Here is a 27,833-nt window from a genome sequence, read left to right as displayed (position 1 = left end):
ACACTACACATCTGATAGATATATCTTTTAATTTATTCTTTATTATAAAAAGGATATGGATGTTTACAAATTCCCTTTACTCTTATCTTTAATGCCATAGAAGTTCCAAGTTTGTTTAATAGAATATGAAATGCACATTACTAAGTATACCTATGGAAGGAAGTTTAGCATAGTGCCTAAGTGCCTGGATTCTGGAGCCAGACTGCCTAGATTTTAATCCTAGGTCCACCACTTACTAGCTCTGTGACCTTGTGAATTACCTATACCTCTACGCCTTGAAATCCTTATCTGTAAAATAGGGATAAATATAGTTACCTAACTCAACAATTGTTATGTGGATTGTATGATTTAAATATTTATTCAGCACTTAGAACAGGATCTTTCACACTGTAAGCACTGTGTAAGTGTTAAATAAAATCATTTTTTAAAAAGTAAAAGCAAGTGTAGAGTTTTTTCCCTGGGACGCCTGCTTCAGAGGACAATTGCACTTTGGCCTGTGGATTAATTTGTACTTTTTTTTTTTTTTTTTTTTTTTTTTTGCGGTACGCGAGCCTCTCACTGTTGTGGCCTCTCCCGTTGTGGAGCACAGGCTCCGGACGCGCAGGCTCAGCGGCCATGGCTCACGGGCCCAGCCGCTCCATGGCATGTAGGATCTTCCCGGACCGGGGCACGAACCCGTGTCCCCTGCATCGGCAGGCGGACTCTCAACCACTGCGCCACCAGGGAAGCCCTAATTTGTACATTTTAATGGAGGCTCACTGCCTTATTTCCCCAAGGCATTCTTGCTTGGTAGAGCTTGCTTTATGGAGGTGGTCCTTTCTTGACTTAAGAGGGAATTTAGAAATTATTTGATAAATTATAAATATCTTTATATTTAATAGTCACTTTATGTTGATGAGTTATTTACAGATTTTGCTTCTTTGTAAAATGAAATAAAATATCAGTCCATATAATTGTATTTAGTGGCTGTTATTGTATATCAGATTTGGTTAGGTAATTTTGTCATAGATAAATGCAAAGAGGTTGTTGGTAGAAACATGAATTCTGGTTAGAATAGCTACACTGAAAGTAGACTCTAGTTAATGTAAATGGTAGCTCAGTGTAAGAGAAAGGCAATCAGAAGTCCTATGAAATTATGAAAAAGCAATGTGAAGGCACCATATTAAAACTTTGCTAAAGAGCATAAGTTAATAAAACCAACAAACTCCTCCTTATATTTATAGAGGACTTCGGAAGTAAAGACTGCCTTCCTATGCATTAATTTACTTTGAAGTTGGAAAAATAGTTGTTACCCTAGTCTACTGAGAAGGTAATTAGAAGTCTAAAGAGATTTAGGAACTAGATCATGTTTGTTAAGTGCCTGAGCCAGGACTAGGGTTCTGTTTTTCTGTTCCTAGACCTTTGCTGTTATCTTGTTTTCTCTTTACAATTATTTATTTAAAAATCTCAAAAAGTAACATCATTTTTTCCTTTGAATAACTTTCCTGTAAATTTCTAGAAATTCTTCTTTATGTAGTAGCTTTTCCCACTGCTCCATGGTGATTGTCTTCATTTAATTACTAAAGTCCTAAAAGATGTGTTTATAGCCATACGGTGAGGTCCCATAACATGGGTCCTAAGGAGAGCTTTCTGGAGAGGTGCCAGTGATTATTTTCCTTTTTAAAACCAAGATAATTTTTTAAAGTACGAAGAGTTCTTTGATAAGAGAATGATTAGTATATTTTCAAAATACAAATGTGATTATGGATGTAATTTCAGCCTTTGCACCTAACAGATTTGGGGTTATCATTGCTATTGAATTACAGTATTAAAAATATGAGATCAATTTGCTAGAATATGAAGAATGATTGCCTGCAATTCTAAAAGAGAATTTCTGTAAATTTAACAGGAAAGTTATTGAAAGGTGAGAGAAAGTTGGTTTGTTTGGCATTTCTAATAACTAAATGTAAAGAAGAAATAAGAACACGTCATTATGGAAAGTTTATACATAGTACTTACACTACATGGTACATACAAATACACGTACAGAGTACATACACCACATGGCATCTTTCTTGAACAAAATGTTACCATACAATATACTACAGAAGCTGAGGGTGGAAAAGCTATCAAACCTAAAAGAATAGATTGGAGATAGCTATAGTATACATATGAATTTGGAATCCAACCCCTCTTTAAAATACATACCCAGACAGTTATGATAGTAATACTTCAATATATCAAAAACTAAACTATTGGGTAATTGTAACTGTGAACCAGAAAGTAACAAAAGTTATTTTTAAGGCTGTGGAGGAGCCAAAAGATGTCATTAAAAACCATGTACGGGCTTCCCAGGTGGCGCAGTGGTTGAGAGTCCGCCTGCCGATGCTGGGGACACTGGTTCGTGTCCCGGTCCGGGAAGATCCCACATGCCGCGGAGCGGCTGGGCCCGTGAGCCATGGCCGCTGAGCCTGCGCGTCCGGAGCCTGTGCTTCGCAACGGGAGAGGCCACAACAGTGAGAGGCCCGCGTGCTGCAAAAAAAAACAACAACAATGTACTAAAAAGGGAGCCTCTTAAGCTCTAATTAAAATACTAATTTTAATACTCTGAGCAGTCTTATTTCAAAACTTGAAGATAGAAATAACTATAAAATTAGAAAGGAAGAGAAGAATTGTTGTTGGTAGTTAAGCTGAGAGTAGTGAAGTGACAGGTGATAGCCGAGAAGGACCCAGAAAAGCCTGTCAATAGCCAAATAAGTCGAACTCTGAAGCACTATATGGAGTCGTTTAGTACAGCTACTCAAAGTGACTTTGAGGATGTTAGTGTCTAATAATATTGTGTGATAGTTTTTTTCTTTTCGGTAAAGAAAAGGTTGTTTTTTAACATACTCCATTTGGGAAGTTGCTGGTAAGCTATTTGCAGAATAGCAAAGAAATTCATTTAAATACTAAATTTGGGGATCATGAGTAACTTTTATTTTATTTTCTAATTTTTACTTGATGACTATGGATTAATTTTACTATTAGAAAAAATGTTTGGTTTTTAAAGGCATGAAAATGTATAAAGAACAATTTCTACCAAAGCTTTAATTTAAAGGACTAACTTCCATCTATATAGAAATAATATATTTACATAAAAGTATCAATTCCTCAGTGCTTGTGGAATCCTAAAGCTTTGCTAACTATCTAGCTCTACTTATTTCTTTCATCCTCTTTCTTTTCCCTTCTTCCTTTCTTCTTTCCTTTCTCTCTCCCCCACCTTTTCTTCTTTTCTTCCTTCCCTTCTTTCTTTTTTCTCTATCATCAAAAGATTTGTTAAAATTAAGTGATTTTCCAAAACAGTTACAGACTTTTCACTCATTTGCCAAGCAACTAAGAAACAGAACAGCATTTACAGAGGTGTAAGATAACGAGTAGAAAACTACATTAAGGCTGAAGGAAAAAAATAAAAGAGAGAGATTATTTGATTGGATTTCTGTAAGTGATTTTAAAAATAATATTCTTGATACCTGATTATTTTCCTTACAGATGATGAAGAACAAGAACTGCAAATGGATCCTGCAGACTATGGAAAGCAACATTTCAATGATGCCCTTTAAGCCGTAAAGGAAAACTTCAGAAAACCTAAAGTGCTGTAAAATGGAATCATTTCTACTTTGTCGATTTTGACTTTTGTTGTAAAGATCAGTTGTATCAGTTGTAAAGATACATTGAGATAGATTTAAGGAAAATTTTAAATGAAAGAATGTACCCATGTACATATGTGAACTTTTCATATTGTATTATTAAAGCAGAGACTTTGGGGTTATGTTACAGTTGAGCCAAAAACAAAGTAAGCAAAACTGTAATCTTTGCATTTAAAGCAAACTAATGTATATTTTACATTTTATTGAGGCTAATTCTTTCCACAAATAGACAAACAGGAAAAATGATTGTACAGTTTATATGTTGCACATAGCATAACCACAAAGAGAACAATTATTCAACTGGAAAACTTTTAATACACTAATACATGCTTGTTAGCCCAACAGGTGTTCTGTTCTATCCACCCCTCATCTCATGCTGTTCAAGGAATCATACCTAGAATAGTTGCATGAAAGAGGGGAACCTGAAAGGCAAACACTGGGCAGCAATGTACAAAATCACTTCCCTACTCTTTTTATTTTACATGAGTAATGATGTGTTTCGGCAGATAAGCTTTCAGCTGAGGCCTGATGGAAGCTGAGATAACCTGCAAAGACATAACAATATTTATGAGTTTTACCTTACTTAGTTCATGAAATTGTGAAATGCATGATCGATGATGTATTTTCAATTTTTAGTTTTTCAGGTAATACCAGTACGGTTTAACCGTTACTGGCTAAAATTTTTATATTTTCAGAGTTAAAGTTGGTGAAGATATTAATGATTTAAATGCCAGATTCTGAAAGAGGCTAAATCAACCCTGAAATGAATTTGCAATCAGTATTTCAAAGCATCTCTGGTAGTTTTAGTGATCTTATTTGACTAGACTTTTTCAGAAGTATTAAATAAGCAATTTTAACAGATTTTTATTAATGCACAGATAAGTAGAAGTACAGTGACATCTACAGCCATTTTATTAAAATAGCTTAAAAGCTTGTAATAAAGATGAAGAACCTTTGTATTTACTTAATATGTTAGTTAAGAACCCATAAACCTCATATTTGCTAGACTTACAAAATTATTTTAAATGCATTTGTCTTTTTTGACACTCCTCAGTAGAACGTGTAAGCTAGCTAATCCTTGTTTTCTGATTGAAAGAACTTCTAAATCTTATCCCCCTCCCCCCAAATAAAAGGTTTTGATCATGAGAACTTTAAGCTTGTTAACTCTGTGTTTCAGAAGGGCTACTGTTAATTGCACATGAACATGAGATGCTTTTTTTTCCCCCCCGTACTCAGGTTCTAGTCAAAATTCAAACTTACAGAGATTAAAACAAAACAAAACAAAAAAAAGGTTGTTCAATTAGAAATTCTTAGACTTCAGTTTTAAATTATTTAGCAACCCAGAAAAGATGTAGTGACTTACTAAAATTGTTTTTTCTACCATATCAAAGTTAGTAATTCATGGCTTTGCTGTAGAGTCAGGCCTATAATGAATAGGTATGATAGTTCACAGGATTTTTTTAAGTGGAGTTAAAGGGAATTGATGTACACCTTCTGGAAGTTAGGGTGGGAAGATGAATCTAAAACAAATTCCTAGTAATACTTTATATTTAATACTGTAAAATCTTTACAAATGAAAACCATGAAATTTCCTGCCTTAGTTCCTTTGTCATAAAAACAATCACTTGGTTATATGGTAGCTATTACTTACACAGCAAAATTTCTTCAATTAGCAGTCTAGACATTTTATAAACTGAGAAATCTCGGATCAATTGATAATATTTTTGACTGTATTAACATTTTAGTGCTATAAAATACTATGTGAATCTCTTAAAATTCTGACATTCTACAGTCTGTATTAGACATGCTGGTTTTATAACGTTTTACTTCTGCCTTAAGATTTACGTTTTTTAAATGTATTTTTGCCCTGAATTAAGTGTTAATTTGATGGAAACTCTGCTTTTAAAACCATCACTTACTGGGTTCTAATAAATTAAAAATTAAACTTGTTTTACTATTTTGCTGATTCTGATACATATACACACATCACACTCATGTGATGCAGTTAGATTTTAACACTAAAATTTGAGTAAATTTAGAATTCATTTTAAGCTAAGCTAAACTAGAATGGCAGAAATTTTTACACTAGCACTGTTTACTGTAATGCTAGTTTATTCAACAAATTCTGAGTGCTTCCTATGTGCCCAGCGTTGTTCTACGTAGTAAGAATACTGTAGTAAATAAGGTAGACCAGGTTTCTGTTCTCATGGAGCTTACATTCAAGTGGGAGCAGTCAGACAATATACAGGTAAATACTTGAATCAGATAATTTTAAATAGTGATAAGAGCTATTATAAATAAAATTCCAAGGTTCCAAGGTCTATAAAGTTCCAAATAATCAGGTTTTCACATAACTGAAACATTGCAGTTGTAAGGCTAGAGTATCATGAGCAAGGAGAAGACAAATGAGGCTAAAGAGGTATGGAAGGGGTAAGATTAGGGAGAACCTCGTAAGTTTAGGTTATTTGTTACTGACCCATAAAGAGAATATGCAGAATATAAAATATACATGGGAAGATGGTTCCAGGGAAAATGTAAATATGACTTCAAAGTCATTTCTCAAACATATACCTTTATTTAAAAAAATAAGATTGTATGACTTTTTGACTTCTCATTTGTATCATCCTGTAACAACAAAATTTGCTAGAATATGAGGGCAGAGAATGTTTAAAAAAAAAATAAAAACAAAAACATGAGGGAGGTAGTCACTTCCCATAATGGCTGACCTTGGAAACTTCCGTTCTTTCACATGTCTTACCGTATGGTTTTAATAAGACAAACAGTGTGACACAAATACATTTCCAAAGTTTAGGTTACTGAGTCTTAACATCACATGTGGGCCATCAACATTCAGTTCTAATTGGAATACATCTAGTTCGTTTTAAAAGATTCTCCTCGCTAAGGGTTCCAAATGAAAATTAAACCAACTATCCCAGAAAATAAGGGGGAATTTAATGGTCCATGTAAGCAAACTGCATATAGGGCAGGTGTCTCCTGGACTTGAAGACAATTGAAACAAGGACTTGAATGCTGCCAACTTGTTTCACCAGCTCCCATTTCTGCTTCCCTCTACTTGTTCTTCATTCTCTCAGACCGGCTCCCCTGCTCAAAGCTCTAACCAAGATTTCTAGCAGGTCATGTTTTCCTAGTTTTGCCACTTTAAAGGGGCTCCTCCTCTTAGTTCCACTTCAGAAAATTTGAGGGAAGGGAGACTTCTGCTTCTGGCTATGATTTAGTAACTTACCTAGACCTCCTGGATTAGGAGCAACTATAAAACTGGACAAGATATATTAAGCAACTGTTTTCAGGTAGCACAAAACTGAAATTTCTGAGATAAGGGAAACTTAAGCAGTTGAGCCCCACAATCACCGTGCTTCCTGTGGTGTAAAGAGGCTGGAGTGCTAAGCCAGGAAGATAGAGATCACAGTGGGGAGCAGCTGAAATATTGGAAATTATGGGAGAAGGAAGCAATTCAGAGAGGTGGCCCCAGAAATCCGTATAGGGGTCCCCACAAGTCCATGGCTGAGGACAGGCTGTATATAACCATAGCAAAACCACCTCATGTGTACCGAATAGCAGTTGTGACAAACTTGAGAATGGAACAGATACCAGAGGTCAAGCAGTGTTGGCATAAAAAGAGTGCTAAGGGACATTGGGTGTCTGGGCCTGACAAGATGGAAATCTCCTTAACAACTGTGGCATCCAGCTGAAACACTAGAAAGGTTGCACCTTAGGAGTAAAGACCATGCCCTAGAGTAAGACCTACTGTAGACTGCCCTAACATGCTCTGACACCATTGACATGGGAGACAGAGTATGGAGATTTGAGTCCTGCCAAGTTAGAACTTATGAAACTCCTTTCCACAGATAAGAACTAACAAAGCATAAAACCAAGCCTACACTAGTTTAAGGTGACCACTCAGTAACTGAAGTACCTGCTAAAACAAGAATCATCACTTTTCAGAAGAAGATAACACAATTCAGAATTTCTACAAGATATACACAATATCTGGTATTCAATGGAAAACTACTAGAAGTACAAAGACACAAGAAATTGTGATCCATATTTAGAAAAATTGAGATGGCCTTGGTATTAAAAATATGTTCAAAGATTAAATGAAAATATGAGTGAACAGATAGAGAATCTCAGCACAGAAACAAAAGTTACAAAAAATGTAATGGGAATTCTAGTGTGTGTGTGTGTGTGTGTGTATCTTTTTTTTTTTTTTTTGGCTGCTCGGCTTATAGGAGTTCCCCGACCTTAATGGGAATTCTAGAACTGCAAAGTACTAAAACTGAAATGAAAAATTCATTGGATGGGTTTAATAGCAGATTGGAGATGGCAATAGAATGAACTTAAAGAAATATAAATGTAGTTGTTCTGTAAGTGTTTGGAAATGGAGGGCTGAAATGCTGAGAGACCCTGAAATGTGGATTTGGGATTCATTTTTCAAATATTTATTAAGTATTCAAGATGCTGTCCACTCCATTCCCTAACACATAAGCCTAAAGAGTCCGTCATGAAAGAACATGGATCATGTTTTCAATTACTTATTAAGTAGAGAACTGTTCTGAGTACTGGGGATACAACACTGACAAAGTCACTGCCTTCATGGAGCTTATATGCCAGAGGGAGAGATAGATAATTATTTTCTATACTCACAGTGATAAATGCTATGAGAAAAATAGATCTGAATAAATAGTGATGGAAGAGTGCTATTTTAGATAGGATAATCAGGGAGGGCCTTTCTGAAGAGGTGGTGTGAGAACAAGCCATTTGAATAACCTGTGCAAAACTACTTAATAGAAATAATGCAAGTCACCTATATAAATTTTTCTCCACCTTTAAAAAACAGGTGAAATTCTGATATTTAACCAAAAATATTACCATTTCAACATGAAATCAATAGAGAATACTACTGAGATATTTTACATTCTTTTGTACTAAATCTGAAATCTAGTGTATATATTGTACTTACAGTACATCTCATTTTGGACACTAAATTGCCACTGAAAATATTTTATTGGTATTTAGAGTTCATTAAACTTATAGTTGAATAAGTATATTTACATACTCAGGTTCCAAGCATACTTAAAATAGACTTTACTTTTTAGGGCAGTTTTAGCTTGACAGCAAAATGGAATAGAAAGCAGAGTCACCACATACCCTATTCCTGCGTGCGCACACACATGCACACACACACACAGCTTTCCCCACCAACATCCTGCACCAGTGTAAAATTGTTACAATTCATAAACCAACACTGACACATCATTGTCAGCTAAAGTCCTTCGTTTATGTTAGGATTAATACTTGTACATTCTATGGATTTGGACAAATGTATAATGACATGTATCCATCATTATAGTATCATAATCGTTTCACTGCCCTAAAAATCCCTTATGTTCCACTTATTCCTCCTTCCTTACCAAACCCCTGGAAACCACTTATCTTTTTACTGTCTCCAGAGTTTTGAGTTTTCCATAAAGTCATATAATTGGAGTCATACAGTATATATAATTTGAGTCATACAGTATATAGCCTTTTCAGATTGGCTTCTTTCACTTAGTAATATGCATTTTAAGATTCATCCATGTCCTTTCATGGCTTGATAGCTCATTTCTTTTTAGCTGAATAATATTCCATAGTATGGATGTACCACCGTTTTTTACACAGTCACCTACTGAAGGACATATTGTTTACTCCAAGTTTTGGCAATTAGGAATAAAGCTACTGTAAACATTTGTGTGCAGGTTTTGTGTGGACCTAAGTTTTCAGCTCCTTGTAGTAAAAAACACATAAAATTTACCGTTGCACATTTACATTTAAAATGTACAATTCAGTGGCATTAAGTAAATTCACAGTGTTGTGCAGCCATCACCACTATCTAGTTCCAGAACTTTTTCATTACCCTAAATGTAAACACTGTTAAGCAGTCACTCATTAATTTTGAAATTTAAGTTAATTAAAATTAAATAAAATTAAAAATTAACTTCCTCCACCACACTAGCCACATTTCAAGTGCTCAGTAGCCACATGTGGTTAGTGGCTATTGAATAGCACAGGTCTGGGGGAAGAGAATTAGAGGCAGAGGAAACAACAAATACAAAGCCCTTTATGCAAGAATACACTTTTTCAAAGAACAATTAGTTGGCCAATATGACTGGAGTACAAGAGGTAGGGAATGTAGTCAGTGAGGTAGCCAAGAGTCAGCTAATGGTTTTTCATGTCATAGTAAAGACGTTAGATTTTTTTTTAAGGGTGATGGAAAATTTATAAAGACTTTTAAAATGATCAGTCTGACTACTGTGTTGGAAAGATTGAAGGAGGTTAAAGAATGAAGCAGGAAGACTTTAAAGACTTACAGGTGAGCGATGTTACAGTATTCCAGGTGAGCGATGATGGTTCTTGAACTAGGGAGGTAGCTGAAGTGATGAAAAGTGTTTAGATTCAGGATATATTTCAAAGGTTTAGATTATTGCATTTACAATGGATTGGATGTTAGACATAAGAAAGAAAAACTGTATTCTGTAAATTGGAGAACACTGAGAGAGAAACAAGTTTGAGAGAAAATTAAATTTAGTTTTGACCATGTTATGTTTTAGATGGTCATTGCCATCAAGTGATTGCAAAATTGGAGCTAGATGACAGCTCTGATATTTTAATATTTATTATAAATATTACTTTCTTAGTGAGTTGCTGTAAGAGTGATAAAAAACATGTAACTCATAGAGATAGAATTAATTAGAATGGATTCTGAAGTGCACATGCCTTATATATCAGGTAAAAGGTAAATATATATTCCATATATTCTGGAATAAGGGATCTACTGAAAGACTGTTGAAGATTCAAGATACTTGTATTACATTACTTAGTGATTAAATGATAAATAGGATTATTTTTAATGTTTTCATATAGCATAGTTTTGAACAGTTTAAACAGATACACGCCCAAACAAGACATACAGATGGCCAAGAGGCATGTGAAAAGCTGCTCAACATCACTAATTATTAGAGAAATGCAAATCAAAATTACAATGAGGTATCACCTCACACCAGGCAGAATGGGCATCATCAGAAAATCTACAAACAACAAATGCCGGAGAGGGTGTGGAGAAAAGGGAACCCTCTTGCCCTGTTGGTGGGAGTGTAAATTGATACAGCCACTATGGAGAACAGTATGGAGGTTCCTTAAAAAACTAAAAATAGAATTACCATATGACACAGCAATCCCACTACTGGGCAAATACCCAGAGAACACCATAATTCAAAAAGACACACGCACCCCAATGTTCATTGCAGCACTGTTTACAATAGCCAGGTCATGGAAGCAACCTAAATGCCCATTGACAGACGAATGGATAAAGAAGTTGTGGTACATATATACAATGGAATATTACTCGGCCATAAAAAGGAACAAAACTGGGTCATTTGTAGAGACATGGATGGACCTGGAGACTGTCATACAGAGTGAAGTAAGTCAGAAAGAGAAAAACAAATATCGTATAAACGCATATATGTGGAATCTAGAAAAATGGTACAGATGAACTGGTTTGCAAGGCAGAAATAGAGACACAGATGTAGAGAACAAACGTATGGACACCAAGGGGGGAAAGTGGGGGGTGGGGTGGGATGAATGGGAGATTGGGATTGACATGTATACACTGATGTGTATAAAATGGATGACTAACAAGAACCTGCTGTATAAAAAAAATAAAATAAATTAAATTAAATTTAAAAAAAACCAGGGGCTTTCCTGGTGGCACAGTGGTTGAGAATCCGCCTGCCAATGCAGGGGACACGGGTTCGAGCCCTGGTCCTGGAAGAACCCACATGCCGCGAAGCAACGAAGCCCCTGCGCCACAACTACTGAGCCTGTGCTCTAGAGCCCATGAGCCACAACTACTGAAGTCTGTGTGCCACAACTACTGAAGCCCATGCGCCTAGAGCCTGTGCTCTGCAACAAGAGAAGCCACTGCAATGAGAAGCCTGCACACCGCAACGAAGAGTAGCCCCCGCTTGCCACAACTAGAGAAAAGCCCACGCGCAGCAACGAAGACCCAACGCAGCCAAAAATAAATAAATTTATTTAAAAAACCAAAAAACAGATACATGCCACTAGTTTTTTGCATTATTTTTTTCCTATGGTTCATGCTTTGCATCTAAATATACTTCACACTTTTTTTAAAGTCCATATTTTTAAACCTTTATTTTATTCTAAAATCTTGGACAGGGCTATTGAAGCTTAATGACATTAACAACTACCATTTAAGGAGAAAGGAAAACATAAATAATCTCATTTGATCTTTTGATGCTGCAGAAAAAAAGGCTAGCAGAAAGTGACCGCTGGATGTAAACGGTGTTAAAATGTTAACGAAATTGCAAAAGCATTTAGGCTTACTACCAGTAACCTTTCTAATCTTAACATCTAACAATAGTAACACTGTCATAGGACACAGTAGGATGTGATGTAATGAGCAGGAGGAGGACTTGAATCCTGATTGTATTTCTTACTAGCTGACTGCACTTGTCTTTGGATAAGGTATGTTTTTCCCTTTTTCTTCCCCCCTTTAAAAAAATTTTCAGTGTCTTCAACTAAAGAATGGGGGGACTAATATCACCTACCTATCCCTCAGAGTTGGAAGAATCAAAATGCATATAAAAGCGCTTTGTAAATAGCATATTTTACTTAAGTTTTAGGAATGAAGGTTTGAAACAATTACTACTTGAATTTTTTCTTCAGAAATATTTCCAATTTTAACCTGATTTAATAATTATTTTAGTAATCAATTGGGGTAACTGTTTACTTTATATTCTATTGCTTTCCATAATACACACTGGATAATTATTAATTATCTGTTGATTTTCAATTAGTTTTACAGTAACCTATTATTTTGTGGACTGTTGCCAGTTCTGCACGCTGTATACCACGGGCTCGCAATAAATGTCACATACAGAGCATTCTTGTAGCAGGAAGATTTAGGATCCAAATGAATTCTGAGCTCTGACAGACAGGATCTGTAGAATATAAGGCTTTCAGAAGACAACCCACCTGCTCCACACTTTCAAACAAGCAACAACCAGATTCACAAGGTTCTCTGCCTACCTCTCAGCCTCATCTCTCTCCACTGTCTTCCCCTCAACTTCTCCATCCCCGGTGCACAGAACAACTTCCCCAAATGCTCAACGCAATCTCATATTTGGACCTTTCCATCTCTTGTTTCCTTTACCTAGACACTCTTCCTTTGTAACATCAAGTCTTTCTGTCTCTCTTAGATATCATCTCATGAAAAGCCTTTCCAGACCTCCTGTGCTCTTACAAAGGCCTGTCATGAACTCCTTCTTGTAGTCATTTTATCACACGGTATTTAAATTCTGTTTACTTGTCTGTCTTCTTCAATAAACTGTGAACTCTGGGAAGGCAGTGTCTGTGTCTGCCTTGTTCACTGTTATATCCCTTGCATGTAGTATGGTTCTAACACATTATGGTTTTACAATAAATATTTCTTGATTGAATAACGAGAGTGGTCCGGAGTTTTAGTAGACAGATACCAATCACTACGCTTGGTTTTCTGCCATTCAGCTAGGACTGGACGCTCCGGATTGATATATTTTCACCTCGTGAGGTTGGCAGCCCTTCGACCAGGCCTGCAGGTAGCAACCCATTCATCTGAATGATCTGACTTAGCAGAACCACCGCCGACACGCGTGGCGTGGGTCTCTATGACCCACGAGCAACTGCTATGCCCTCTAGGTAACAAGGTGGAAAGAGGATCTTCAGGGGCCACCAGTATCCCAGGAAAGACGAAAGATTCGTCTTAACCTGGCCTCTGGCAGCACTGTCTACACACTACCTCCTCCTGCGCGCCAAGCCGTTAGTACCACCCGGTCCCACTCGGCTCCACCCACCTGGCGAGCCCGGGTTACTAAACCCTAGTCGGCAGGTTGCGCGAGGCGTTCCTAAGCCCCGCCTCCGGGGCGAGGGCGCCCTCCCCCTCCCAGTTCTGCCTAAACAGTTCCGTTAGCAGCGGGAGGAAAAAACCGTCCTTCGGGTCCCCGCCTCTCCGCTCCCAACGCTTTACTCCCTACTCCCCTTGCGACCACTACACACAGCTACGGAGGCCCCTAAAGTACAAATATCCCCCAGGCACTGCCATAGCCTGATAGATTTTGTCCTTGTTACTTCATCCCGTTCCAGGGCCCTGCGTTCTGCTTTTGTCAGGAATTCGAGCTCCTGAGTTTCTTCCGGCGGCAGGAACTCTAACGCTTTTCACGGAAGTAAAGTTGTTTTGTTGGCTTTTTTTTTGTGGGGGGGGGGTGGCTTTTTTTTTTTTGGCCGCTGGGGCTGCCCGCATTCCTTCCCTCCCACCTCGCGGAATTGTGGCGGGAGGGGGAGGAGAAAGTCAAGGCGCCTGCGCGGAGAGGCCGCTTTCCATCCGGGTCCCCGTCCGTGCGGTGCAGCAGGTCGGTAGGCGGGAAATGGCGACTGGCTGAAGGAGCTGGTTCTGTTGCTGCTGCGGGCTAAGCGGGAAAGACACCACGCGTTGCGCAGTCGGGACCATCGCCGGAGCCTGAGGACACTTCTCTGTCGTCACAGTTAGGTAATCCCGCTCGTCCAGACGCTGCCGCTGCTCCCAGTCTTAGTCCTTCTCTTCCAGGGCCGTCTGCCGGGATCTCCTCCCCTTCTTAACCGGGTTCTCCAGCGGCTGCGGCGCCTTGGTAGTCATGCACTGTTGGCGCCTCGTACGTCCGCTGTGTGGAGCCGCTCTTCTCTGGACTTTCCCCTGGGAACAGAAAGGGAGCTCACTTCCCGCCAGCTTCGGCTCTCAGGCTGCGGCCTGTGTTGTGATTTCTGGGGTTAGATTTCACTTTGCTACCCACCCCCATACCGATCTCACGTTCGTAGTCCCAAAACCTGTGGTCGTCCCTCCCGGTGATTGGGTTAGATCAGCTTTTCTAACCTTGACCCGTCTGACGTTTTAGGTATTTCATTCTTTCTAGTAGGGTGCTTTTGCGGGGGGAGGGCGTTGCTCTATCTCAGTTTTTATAAATACCTTTTGAGGATCTGGAAGAAGAGATTTCACTAAGTTCTGTTTGTCTACTGTTAAAATGTTGAGTTGACATTGTTAACTTTTTCAAATTAAGAGTGGTGGTAAAGAACAGCCCATGTGGAAGGCCTCTGGTTTCTGTAGTGGTCAATTAAGGGTGACTCTTACTGTACTTCGTATTCTACACTTTCTTTGGGTATCAAATGCCTGTATGGATGCTTATTTTTGTATTCTTGACTAGAATTCCATGGTAAATAATTGTATAAGTAAATCGTCTTTATTTACTTATCACTTGAGTGGTGGCTGGAGGTGTGAAGGATGTTAAGCACTTTAGAGTACCTTAGGGAAACGTACAGAGATACTGCTGTAAACTGCACTAAGATCCTGAAATGAAATGTACTTAGTAGATGTTCCTCCAAGGCACGGATTTACCTTTCCAATGCTAATAAGGCAATATCAAGATTACTGCCTAACATAGGTATACAATTAGTGACTTAAAAGATAGATTTATCTTCGTAATTTTCAGGTTGTAGATTTCTTTATATACTCTCTCCCCATTCTTTGCCAAGTTTTAAGTTTTCGTTTGTTGTCCAGCTGTTATCCTTATAAAAGCAAGGAAATGGCTAGTTACAGCTACTTTTATTCCTCCTTCTTGTTCTTTTCCACATTGCAGACCAGTTGTCCATAAAGAGAAGTAATAAGGAGACTGTTGGTATTTTTCAGAATTTGTTTTTCAATATTGTTGAATTTGGGGCCTTTGTAGTTGTTTTTTTTTTTTTAAACTAGTTAAATTAAGTTTTGAAAATGTGGTTCACATTACATGTCATTTGATGTTTGTAACTCAAAGGCTTTCAGCTCTCTAGGTTCAGTTTAAAAGACTTCACTATTGTTTGCATATTAGGATTAAATTTCATTAATAAACAGGAACACACAAACATTATTACAATTGTCATTTAGTAGATTCCCCCCCCAAGGTCATAAAGAAAGTCAAGGCAAAATGTAGCTCTTAGGTGAAGCAGTCTTTTAGGATTGTGTTGAACTTCATACTTATCTTCAAAACCAAAAGAACAGGGGGTGGGAAGTGGAGGTGAGGGCATACTGGGTACTTGCTCAGTCAATTTGTTTAAAAAATAGGGCCAAATATTTGACTTAAAAGGATGTAAAATAAATTATTGGTCTAGTGTAGTTTTTATCTGTACTTTAATGATCTTTTTGGGTAGTTTATGAAGCATTAATGTTTTAAATAAAATTTGTTTTACGGATCGCTGAGTGAGCACTGTTTGTAGACTTCGTCTTCAAGAACTCTTCCAAATTGTTTTAATTCTTCATTCATTTGATTCTTTTAATATTCTTCCCAGTATACGTTGAAGGCTGTGAAAGCTCTAAGTGGTATAGTCCTTAACCTTTGTGGACTTGTAGCTGTAACAGAAGTTCTAAATAGGATTGCATAGAAAAACCAAATAGAATTGGTGGGTTTTATAATATTCTACGTAGTGTCTCTTGGACACTTCATTTGAGCTAGTAAGGTTATTCTTTTCTCACTATTAAGAAATTAAGAATTAGGGGTGTTTTATCTTTCCGAAATTCATCTAGCTGATCCGATGTTTGAGATTTCTGGTCAAGAGGATTCCTCACAAGATTATTATATTAGCAGAATCCATCCAATTCTGATTTTAAAAAAACCTTGGCTCTTTTGTTCAGAAAGGATGTTCTAGACTCTAGACTTGTAACTATAGGATTAATTGCAGATTGAATAAAATGGTATAAATTTATCTCATTCATAAGAGATTTTTCGATTAATGCGATAAAGAAAAAGTGGTTTGTCTGAATAAACAATATCTAACTAAATTTGTAATTTACTGAGTTGTTGTGAAAGCATAAAGTAGAAAAGACACTTTAAGTCATAAATACCAGATGTTCTAAGAAGACCTCATATATGATATTCTCTAAGTAATTCTTTTGTGTAGGTTACCTGACCATTTTAACTGGATTGGCTACAGGGGTCATTTGCTCTGCTTTGAAGATGAGAAGATTTAACAGAGATGGGACTTAAGATAAAACCATACAACTTTTAGTTTCCACTTTACATTTGCCATGAGACATATATCTAAGCCAGACATATATTCACTACTGGTTTATGACTACATTAATTTTTAATTTAAATTGTATTAAATTATAATTGGATCTACATTACAAATAGGTAGACTAGGTGGTTGTGTGGTATAATCTGAGAATTGCCAATGCCAAACTTTGTGTCTCTCCTTTGTGTTATGGAATTCTTTCTAAAATGTTTCGTTTAAAATTACAAATTCTCTGGAAGAAAAACTTTAAACTATTGCCTTTTATTGGCAATATTAGCACAGATTAGTTTATCAAATAAATTTGCTGATACCACAAACAGGTGAGGGTTCAGAGGCAGTGGAACAACAGAAGTAAGCTTCTTTGCATTGGCTGTGATCAGGAGAGGTGTGGCATGTAGGAACATTGTCTGAGGGAGAAAGGCATGGTGGGAGTAGAGTTATAGTGAGAAGCTTGGGCCTCTTGGGGTCCTTTGGGAATCTTGTGAATCTGACTGACAGTAATGAGGAGTGAGACTAAGTGTGGTCCCAAAAAGAATTGTAGGACCTTAAGGACAAACGTGGTTTATAGCTTTGGCCTGCCCTTTTGTTTATTTACCTCATCTGCAGGTCCCCATTTAGTATGGTATTTTTAGAAAAGAGTGAAGGAAAACACTAAAATGCCATTGAAAAAGAAAGTGTTGTAAAATATTTACATAAAAAGTCTTTTAACTTTAATATAAGGTCACAGTAGGCCAGTTAACTATATTAGGGACCCCAGGTTTTATGGTAATCATAGGCTCTCCTGTATTCATTTAGAGAAATTATAGAAAAGGAAGTTTATCTAGATTAAACATGAATCATCAACTGTGCTTTGACTTGAGGTTCTAGCAGTCAGGTTTCCATAATAGCTATAATAATTTTAGGACAAGGAACTGTGTTTATTACTTTGATTAAAGAAACGTAAAATTGTACTAATAGAAAGCACTTGAATACTTCAGAAATAATTGGGATTATACTTAGTAATGGTGGCTTATATATAGTTTAGGAAGAATGTTTTCTTTCTTTGGACTAAATACTTCTATATGGAGAAATTGGAAACTAAAAAGGCAGAATCATTGCTAAAAATAAATAAGAAAGGGATATTAAGAATCTGTTAGCATCATGACATGATATTTTAAGTTTCTCGTGTTGACCAGTTAAAGTAATGTTTAAGTAGGAATTCAAAATATATTTTATTAAAAGAAGAGTATATTATTTGTTAAAGAAAAATATACAGAACCAATAAGTATCTTTTCAGTTGAGAACAACTATGATTATTTGTTTCAGTAATAATTGCTTTCTTTCTGATATTCCCCAAATATATATGATTATTCTATTGAGTTGAAATTGATTAACTTCACACTGACTTTCAAGTACTTGCTTTAGTGTATTTTGTTAAATAAGATAATTATACAGTAAAATCCTTTAATTTTCTGATGTACTGATAAAAATTATTTGAAAAATATAATCACATTTCAAACAATCATGCATTTTTCCCTCATTGGTAATATACCATTTTACTTTATTTTATTTTACTTTTTTAGTAGTAGCAAACAAGAGGGCACTTCTGTTAGAGAATTATGATCTTACCTCATCTTTGACTAGTAATTTAGATAAAAATTCTTAAAACTCTTCTTAAAACTTTTTGTCTTTGGTTTATCTCAATCATAATGATTAGTTTTTCTTTGGTAGGTAGTATTAATAAGAATAGTAGGAAATTATTTCAGGTACTCAAAGATTTTTAATTAATAACTATTTTTCCTTTTTGCCAACATCTCATTGATTCTTTTATTATCAACTTAATGTGTTCTGAGAGTTCCATATTTCTACTGGCCTGAGAGTAAGTTGAATATAAAATTAATTTTCTTTAAATAAAAGCTTTTATTGAAGGAGTAGTTATATCTCTCCCCTTGCCCAATTTTGGTGAGAACTACTTAAAAAGCATTCTTAGGAAAATTCTGCCAAAATTAACTTCACTTTTTTATTCTTCAAATTTTCTTTAATGTATCCAATAAGTACACTGTAACTTGCATGTATACAGGTAACTCCTGTAAATTTTAAAAATTGCATATATTGGAATATATTCCATAGAAAGGATAGTAATGTGATGAAAAGTGATACACTGGAGTGACAGATTTCCCATGTGCTTTTTTTTTTAATCCATTAATAGCTTTTTAATATGATTTTATTATTTCTTTTTGGTTGCATTGGGTCTTTGTTGCCTTGCGTGGGCTTTCTCTAGTTGCGGCGAGCAGGGGCTACTCTTCACTGTGGTGCATGGGCTTCTCATCGCGGTGGCTTCTCTTGTGGAGCACGGGCTCTAGGGTCGCGGGCTTCAGTAGTTGTGGCTCGCCGTCTCTAGAGTGCACGCTCAGTAGTTGTGGCGCACAGGCTGAGTTGCTCTGCGGCGTGTGGGATCTTGCCGGATCAGGGCTCGAACCCGTGTCTCCTGCATTGGCAGGTGGATTCTTAACCACTGCACCACCAGGGAAGCCCTCCCATGTGCTTTTGACAAGTTTCTAATGAATATTATAGTACTCAGTTCTTATGAATTCATAACTATATTTTTTCTAAAATAGCACATTTTGTTATAAAGTTTTATTGGTATGAATTTCTTTCATGCTGTGTAATAGAATGCTTCTTTTTACAAGATGTGTACATTATACTTACTGCAGTTAGTTAAAATTAGAACAATCTCCAAATTACTGTTGCTTTAAAGCTTAGGTGAGAGAAATACAAGTCTGTCCTCAGCAGAAGTACATACTGTCTCATTCGGTACATAACAAATATTGATTTTGCCCTAATGGTATTTCTGCTGAGTACATGCAAAGTTTTAAGTTGGGGTCCTGATAATAGTATTTTAAAACATGTATGTGAGTGGCTGTATTTTCAGTGATCAACAAACGAAATAATGCCATCTTTAAAAAATCATTTCATATTTTCATTGAGCATTTTAGCCATCAATCTAACAACCCAGAGAAAATTAATTGACCATGGTTTTAGAAAAAACTCTTTTTTTTTTGGTTGTTGTTCATTGAAGAAAACTTTAAGAGGAAGAAGAGCCATAATTTTATCAACCCAACTCAGCAGCTGTTTTTTTTTCCAAATATTTTTGATTATGTTTATATTTAGTAGTTTTTGAAGAATTCCATTATCTAGTTTAAAAAAGGAGAGAAAGTTATGTATCACATAGTATTAACCTAAAAAGACCACTTTATCACATACTTTGTTGGGCAGGGTTCAAGGAAAAGAATCTCCCTGTCTTGGAGTTGATGCTTTATATAATCCTCCTCTACTTAATCCTCCTGCCCTAGTTGACTTTTGACTTTTGTTAGGTGATAAGTGGGAGGGACCAAGAAATCTCTTCTTTCTGTAAAGTCATTCAATGAAGGGCTTGGGAAAGTAGTAAAGGAAGGAGAGTAAAAGTGGACAGTTGTAGTATCTGAACCTGTTGATTTCAGATTATTCAACTGGAAATATAGTGAAAACAGATACTGATACTTTTGTCATTTGGTGTTAACTAAGGCAGTGGTTTTTAGCTTTTTCTTTCATGAGTGTAAATTGAGTAGTGATACCATTTATAATAGACTAAATTAACAAACTCAGAAATTTAGAGCTAGAGGAGACTAAAAGGGTCGTCTAGTCTTTGTTTCCTTAATGATGAAAGATCTGAAGACTTTTTAACATGTAGTAAGTGTTGGTCTTAATTAGGGTGCTTCTAGATAAGTTGTATGTGATAGAAGGATGAAAACAGCTCAGATTAATTAATGACTCATCTCCTGTTGTGACAGCTCTCTTTTTAGGTAAAATTTACATGTAGTAAAATGCATAGATATGAAGTCCAATAACTTCTTTTGCTGTTGAGGAAATGAAATGCTAGAATGATTACATGACTTAATTCGTGTCTAATCAGTGTTACAGCTAACTAGTGATAGATTCAGGACTGATACCTCCCAGTCCAGGGGCTCTTCCTCTAGTAACTCCCTCAGGAGCCTACTCCAGAACTTTGCATGCATATTTTCTTTATATAGGCAATTTATAACTTATATATACCTAAATTTTATGGGGAAACCCAGACTTTGTTGCCTTTAAAGTTTGATTTGTGATCTTTTTACAATTTTCTTATTCATATTTTTTTGTCCACTTTCGTTTCCCTTTTCTCTCTTTTATTCAGCAAAAATTTGTTTGAAAGAATGCACATTAGATTAGTCCTAGATAATTTGTTAAGAATCCTTCATATATAATGTGCTGTTTTGTTGTTTTGATAGAAAATTGTGTACTCAAGACCTCAACAGCGAATTATCAACTGAGTTTATGCTTGTATCACTATTATAATCTTGTTAGCACAAGACAATTTGCAGCCATAATTGTTGGCATCAAATATTGCTTGGGGTCAGGGATTTTGTGAAAAGGAAGAAAATCTTATGAGGAAGGAATATTTTTAGTTTTATTCTTGCTCTTTTTGTGAGCAAGAATTGATTACTGCAGTGAGGATTTTGTGTTTCAGTGACATATTTTTTTCCCTATTCTCTTGTCTCTTTGAGGGAAATGAGAAAAATTATAGTTCAGTTCAACAAAGGTTGAGCTTTCATGTGTACCGGGTTGTTGGAGTTACAGATAAGATCTCTGCCTTCAACACTCTTACAGTTTAGTGCAGTTAAAGATATATAAATAGATTATTTCAGTACGATTTGTTAAGAGCTAAGGAGAGATAATCACCAGTTTACACAGGCGTGGGCATGTGGGGGTGGTTACTTATTGGGGTGCATGATACTTGGGCTGAGCTTTAAATGATGAGGATAAGAATTAGTTGAAAGGAAGGAATATTTGAGGTATAGAGAAAAGCAGAAGCATGATACAGCACAGTGTGGGCAAGAAACTATTATTACTGGAGTGCAAAGAGTGAGGCAGCAAATAGCAGTGAAAAAAGACTTGGAGAGGTAGATCTTGGAGGGTTTTATATATATTGCTAGAGTTTAGTCTTTATTTTGAAGAGAGTTCGTGGGATGGAACAGGCAGATTTGTAGAGTGCAGAGGATGGATTTAAAGGGGGAAGACTGAGAAATATTTTAGAGGTAGAATCATGAGGATTTGGTGATCGACTGTAGGGGACAAGGGAAGGGAAGAATGACTAGGTGTTTAGGATGGTTTCTGGCTTCATTGATTAGGCAGATTACTTGTGATTAAGAATATAGTAGTGGGGGGCTTCCCTGGTGGCACAGTGGTTAAGAATCCGCCTGACAATGCAGGGGACCTGGGTTCGAGCCCTGGTCCGGGAAAATCCCACATGCCGCGGAGCAACTAAGCCTGTGTGCCACAACTCCTGAGCCTGTACTCTAGAGCCCACAAGCCTCAACTACTGAGCCTGCATGCCACAACTACTGAAGCCCACACACCTAGAGCCACAACAAGAGAAGCCCCCACAATGAGAAGCCCACGCACTGCAACGAAGACCCAATGCAGCCAAAAAAAAAAAAAAAGCTGAGCTCATTTTATTAAAAAAAAAAAAAAAAGAATATAGTAGGGGGACTACCCTGGCGGTCCAGTGGTTAAGACTCCACAATTACAATGCAGGAGGCTCGTGTTCCATCCCTGCTCAGGGAACTAAAAAGGAATACAGCAGGAAGTATACAAAAGGAAGAGCAGGTTTGGGAATGGGGTGGGATCAGAAAGGTGAATTCAGCCTTGGGTAAGTTGAATTTGAGGTGCAGAGTGAAAGTGTTGAGAAAGCTGTTGGATGATAGTCTGAAATTTATAGATGATACAAAAGCTAGAAGAATTAATGTTGCAATTTGGAAGAGGCCCCCACGCCCAATCTTTTTAGCTGGGCTGCAGATACATAGAAAGCAAACTTAATTGCTTGGTTTTAAATTGCTGAACAATCAGCTTTTTCTATTCCTGAGATGAGATCTGGTTCAAATGTTGAAAAGTGGAAATGTTTTACATTATATACTCGCCCCCCAATGTCATGAGTTCTTAAGCTTAAAATGTTGTTGCACCCATTGCTATGTTTGTTTTGTGATGTAATCTACTTAAATTGTATCTACTTCATTCATTAGTAGTAGATTTATTTCCCTGATGTACTCATTACCCAATCTTTACTTGTATTATTCTATTTTTACTGGTAATAGAAAAGAATTTATCTAGTAATGGAGCTCTAAAGAACCTAGAGGATGGTTAATTTCTAACATAAGTAGTAGAGTTAGCAAGATGAGGCTGTATATGTATGTGTAAAACTCTTCCTTTTATATTTTATGTTTAGGTAATAAAATTAGACTATTGCAGATATTATGTAGGCAATTTCTGATCAGTACTTGGCCCAATTGATATGTATTGTTTTTGGTTTTGGTCAGGTAGTGCTGGCCTCATAAAATAAGTTGGGAAGTGTTCCCTTCTGTTTTCTGGAAGAGTTTGTTGTTTGTTTTGTTTTTATTAAGATGTTTGGTAGGATTCTCCAGTGAAGTCATCTGGGTCTGGAATTCTCTATGTTGGAGACTTTTCCTGCAATTTAATTTTTTTTTAAATATAGGGCTGATCAGGTTATCTTTTGTTTTTTTGGTTATAAATTTATTTATTTATTTTTGGTTGCATTGGGTCTTCGTTGCTGCACGTAGCCTTTCTCTAGTTGTGGCGAGGGGGGCTGTGTGTGGGCTTCTCATTGCGGTGACTTTTCTTGTTGTGGGCTCTAGGTGCATGGGCTACAGTACTTGTGGCACGTGGGCTCAGTACTTGTGGCTCACGGGCTCTAGGGCTCAGGCTCAGTGGTTGTGGCTCACGGGCTTAGTTGCTCCACAGCATGTGGGATCTTCCCGGACCAGGGATTGAACCCATGTCCCTTGCATTGGCATTCGGCCACCAGGTAAGTCCCTTTACAGGTTATTTTTGTTGGATGTAAAATCCTTGGTTTACATGTTCTTTTTTTTGGGGCAGGAGGTGGGGCTGCCTTTGGTCTTAGTTGCTGCAGGTGGGCTTTCTGTAGTTGCAGCCAGTGGGGGCTACTCTTCGTTGTGATGTGCAGGCTTCTCATTGTGATGACTTCTCGTTGCGGAGCATGGGCTCTAGGCGCGCGGGCTCAGTAGTTGTGGCTTGCAGGCTCTAGAGCGCAGGCTCAGTAGTTGCAGTGCACAGGCTTGGTTGCTCTGCAGCATGTGGGATCTTCCTGTACCAGGGCTTGAACCCATGTCCCCTGCATTGGCAGGCGGATCCTTAACCACTGCGCCACCAGGGAAGGCCAGTTTACATGTTCTTTCCTTGATTATTTTATTTTAAATATGTTACTCCATTTTTTTCTGGCATAAAGCGTTGCTATTGAAAAATTTAGAATAGTCTCATATTCTGTCCATTATAAAGTCACTTAGTGCATGCCTAAATCAGGGGTCTGCAAACTACTGCCCATGGGCTGACTGCCTGTGCTTGTAAACACTTTTTTTGTACACAGCTATGTCTATTCATTTACATATTGTCTTTGGCTGCTTATGCTATGCAATGCCATAGACAATATGGAAACCAGTGAGCATGGCTGTGGACATTGATATTTGAATTTCATATAACTTTCACCGTATGGTTTGTAAGCCTAAAATATTTACTTTCTGATTCTGTAAGAAAAAGTTTGCCTATGTCTATCTTGCCTATATGTCCAAAGAATTTTTCCCCCATTTCTTAAAATTCAGTAATTTAAAGTTCTAGTATCTCATACTAGACTGTCTTGGTATTTGTCTTTCTGGGTCGCTATTCTCATGCCTGTGTCTTTCAATACATGGTTTCAAACTTCTGTTTCTAGAAAGTTTTCTTGTTGTACTTTTGAGTGTCTGATCTTTGACTCTCTTCAATATTTGATCAGTTTTTCTTGAATCTGCATTTTTTTTAATGGTTAGAAATATGTCTTCTTTTTTCTGTTGTGTTCATTTACTTCTTTGTTCTTTTTTCTTTAGTCTTCATTTATGAAATAATTTTTTTTTTACTTTTTAATTTTTTTCTGACTTCTGTCACTTCATCCCCACCCCCCTGAATTCCAGTTAAATTTGTTCTTATATTAGTGGTTTTAACCTTTCCTTGGAAGTGGTTTATAGTTGTGATCTGTCTTTATGGGGTTACTTTTTGTAATTTTATTGTTTGTAGGAAATGAGGGATTTTATTCTGCTTCTCTTTTTTTTTCTTCTTCTTATGATAACTACATGGGCTCTGGTCTGATTTCTGTTACTTTTTAATGTGAAATTTGTCTTCCTAAACTTTTAGAAGGAGCTTTGGTTAAAGATAGGTTTTGGCTTAAGTGGAACTTTCTGTTGTTTTCTTACAGTGTTTGAAAATGTGGAGGACTGCTCTCTGAGATTGCTTAGTTTATGTTCCTCTTTCCCTCTTTTTCTAGTATTCTGTTTGCTTTTCTCATTTGATTCTGTCCTACTCTGTTTTGACTATATTCGGCAGTTTCCTCATATTGAACCCTGTCAGTAGCTCTCATAGTCAGGATTTTTGTTCTTCTTATTTTTTAATGGAAAGTATCAAACATATGCACAAAGTAAACAATGGTATCATGAATCTCCATATAACCATCACTCCGTTTTAGTAGTTATTAACACTTTGTCTGTCTTCTTTGATCTATACCTCCACCCACTCCTACCTGGTTAGTTGTTATTCATAAGAACTTTTTACAGGTGTTTATTTAGGTAAATTTTATATACTTTGAAATACATAGATCTTAGCTGTAAGTTTTGACAAATCTACACCCGTATCACAATATAGGACATTTCCTTTCCTCAAGGCAACTTTTATTCTGATTTTTTTTTCTCCTTAGATTATTTTTGCCTCTGCCTTTTTAATGCCATCACCAAATGCATACTCTTTTGTGTCTGCCATTGCTCAGTGTCTGTGAGATTCTTTCATGTTGTTGATGATATTAGTAATTGTTGCTTTCTGTTTCTGATTATTATTCCACTGTAAAAAACAAAGCAAAACCCACAATATTCATCTTTCTGTTGCTGAGCATTTTCGTTGTTCCCAGTTTGGGGCTATTGTAAATAAAGCTGCCAGGAACATTTTGGTAAAAGTACCTTGTGGACATGTTTATATTTCTCTTGTTTAAAAACTTAGAAGTGAAATTATTGGATCAGAGGGCTATGTGTTGTTTATTAGAAAGTGCTCAACTTTTACCAAAATTACATTCCCATCAGCAAAATATGAGAGTCCTCATTGTTCTACATCCTTGCTACCATTTATTGTTGTCAGTCTTGTACAATACTTTTTACGATTCAAGTAGATGCGGATTAGTATGCTATTATGTTTCTAACTTACACTTCTGATAATAAATAATATCGAGTATCATTTCATATGCTTGTGGCAAGTTATCTAGCTGTTATGAAATATCTTCTCAAATCTTTTGCTCATTTTTTTCTACTGTTTGTCTTCGTTATGTTTTAGGATTTCTTTGTATTCTGCATACAAGTGCTTTACAAGATACATGTTTTATGAATATTGCGTCAGTTTTTTGCTTGCCTTTTGATTTTTTTTTACTGGTGTCTTGGTGAACAGAAAATTTTTAATGTTTATTAAGCCAAGTTTATTCAGTTTTTCCTTTTATGGTTATTGCTTTTATAGTTATTCTTTGTGTAAGAGCATATCATCTACAAGGAGATAGTTTTATTTTTCCTTTCTGACATAGGTTTCTTTTCTTTTCTTGCTTAATTGACTAGAACCTCCAGTAAAATGTTGAATAGAAGTAGTGAGAGTAGACATCCTTGTCTTATTTTTGATCGTAAGAGGAAAGGCATTTAGCTTTTCACTATGAAGTATGATGTTAGCTCTGGGGCTTTTGTAGATGTCTTTTATTGGGTACGAATTCCCTTCTACTCCTGCTTTGTTGAGGTGTTTTTTGGTTTTGTTTTGTTTTGTTTTTTGCGGTACGCGGGCCTCTCCCTCTCCTGCTGTGGAATACAGGCTCCAGACCCGCAGGCTCAGCAGCCATGGCTCATGGGCCCAGCCGCTCTGCAGCATGTGGGATCCTCCCGGACCGGGGCACGAACCCGTGTCCCCTGCATTGGCAGGCGGACTCTCAACCACTGCGCCACCAGGGAAGCCCCTTGTTGAGTATTTTTATTGGAAAAGGATGTTGGGTTTGGTCAGATACTTTTTCTGTATCAACTGAGATGATTGTGTGGAGTTTTTCCTTTATTCTTTTAATATGGTGTATTAGATTGATTAGTTTTCATATTAAACCACCCTTGTATTCCTGAGAGAAATACCACTTGGTCATGGTGTGTAATCCTTCTATTAAGCTGCTGGATTTGGTTTGCTAGTATTTCGTTGAGGATATTTCTGTCTATGTTCCTAAGGGATATTGATGTGTAGTTTTCTTGTAGTGTCTTTGTTTGACTTTGGTATCAGGGTAATGCTGGCCTCATAGATTGAGTTGGGAGGTGTTCCTCAATTTTTTGGAAGAATTTGAGAAAGATTGGTGTTAATTCTTCTTCAAACATTATGTAAAATTTACCAGTGAAGCCACCTGGTCCTGGACTTTTCTTTGTGGCACGTATTTTTTTATTATTAATTAAATCTCTTTACTTATTATGAGTCTTTTTCTGTTTTTTCTTGAGTCATTTTAGTTGTGTCTTCTTAAAAATGTGTCCATTGAATCTAGGTTATCTAATTTGTTGCTGTACAGTTTTTCGTAGTATTTTCTCATAATCCATTTTATTTCTGTGAAGTTGGTATTAATGTCACTTCTTTCATTGATGATTTTAGTAGGTTGAGTTTTCTCTTTTTTTCTTGTCTAGTCCTAAAGATTTGTCAATTTTGTTGCTCTTTTCAAAGAACCAACTTTGGGCTTCATTGTTTTTTAAAAAATTATCTGTTTGATTTATTTTTGTTCTATTTCTTTATTATTTTCTTTCTTCTGCTTGCTTTAGATTTAGTTTGCTTTTCCCTTTCTAGTTTTTTAAGCTAGAAGGCTTTTTTATTGATTTGAGGTCTTTTTAAAAATATTAGCATTCACAGCTATAAGTTGTCCTCTGAGCACTGCTTTTAGGGGCA

General features: G+C 36.7%; 2 protein-coding genes across 4 annotated transcripts in view; both read left to right on the top strand.

Annotated features, from left to right (window-relative positions):
• Window positions 1-5,614, top strand: part of CASC4 (cancer susceptibility 4) — a 111,530-nt gene extending 105,916 nt beyond the window's left edge. The window contains exon 9 of one of the 2 annotated variants that reach the window (XM_029238035.1): window positions 3,508-5,614. In XM_029238035.1, the coding sequence (XP_029093868.1) occupies window positions 3,508-3,578 (71 nt within the window). In that variant the 3' untranslated portion in view covers window positions 3,579-5,614. The remainder of the gene's footprint in view (window positions 1-3,507) is intronic. The other variant, XM_029238034.1, reaches the window with a different exon arrangement.
• An 8,473-nt stretch (window positions 5,615-14,087) lies between these two features.
• The window catches only part of CTDSPL2 (CTD small phosphatase like 2), a 67,453-nt gene continuing 53,707 nt past the window's right edge, over window positions 14,088-27,833 (top strand). For both annotated transcript variants that reach the window (XM_029238570.1, XM_029238571.1), the window contains exon 1: window positions 14,088-14,265. The gene's annotated coding sequence lies outside the window, so the exon portion shown is untranslated. The remainder of the gene's footprint in view (window positions 14,266-27,833) is intronic.

Source organism: Monodon monoceros, unplaced genomic scaffold (assembly GCF_005190385.1).
Source record: "Monodon monoceros isolate NGI ecotype Baffin Bay Population unplaced genomic scaffold, NGI_Narwhal_1 Super_Scaffold_21, whole genome shotgun sequence".
Taxonomy (NCBI): domain Eukaryota; kingdom Metazoa; phylum Chordata; class Mammalia; order Artiodactyla; family Monodontidae; genus Monodon; species Monodon monoceros.
Note: the sequence above shows the minus strand (reverse complement) of the source record. Positions and strands in the feature narration are given on the sequence as shown.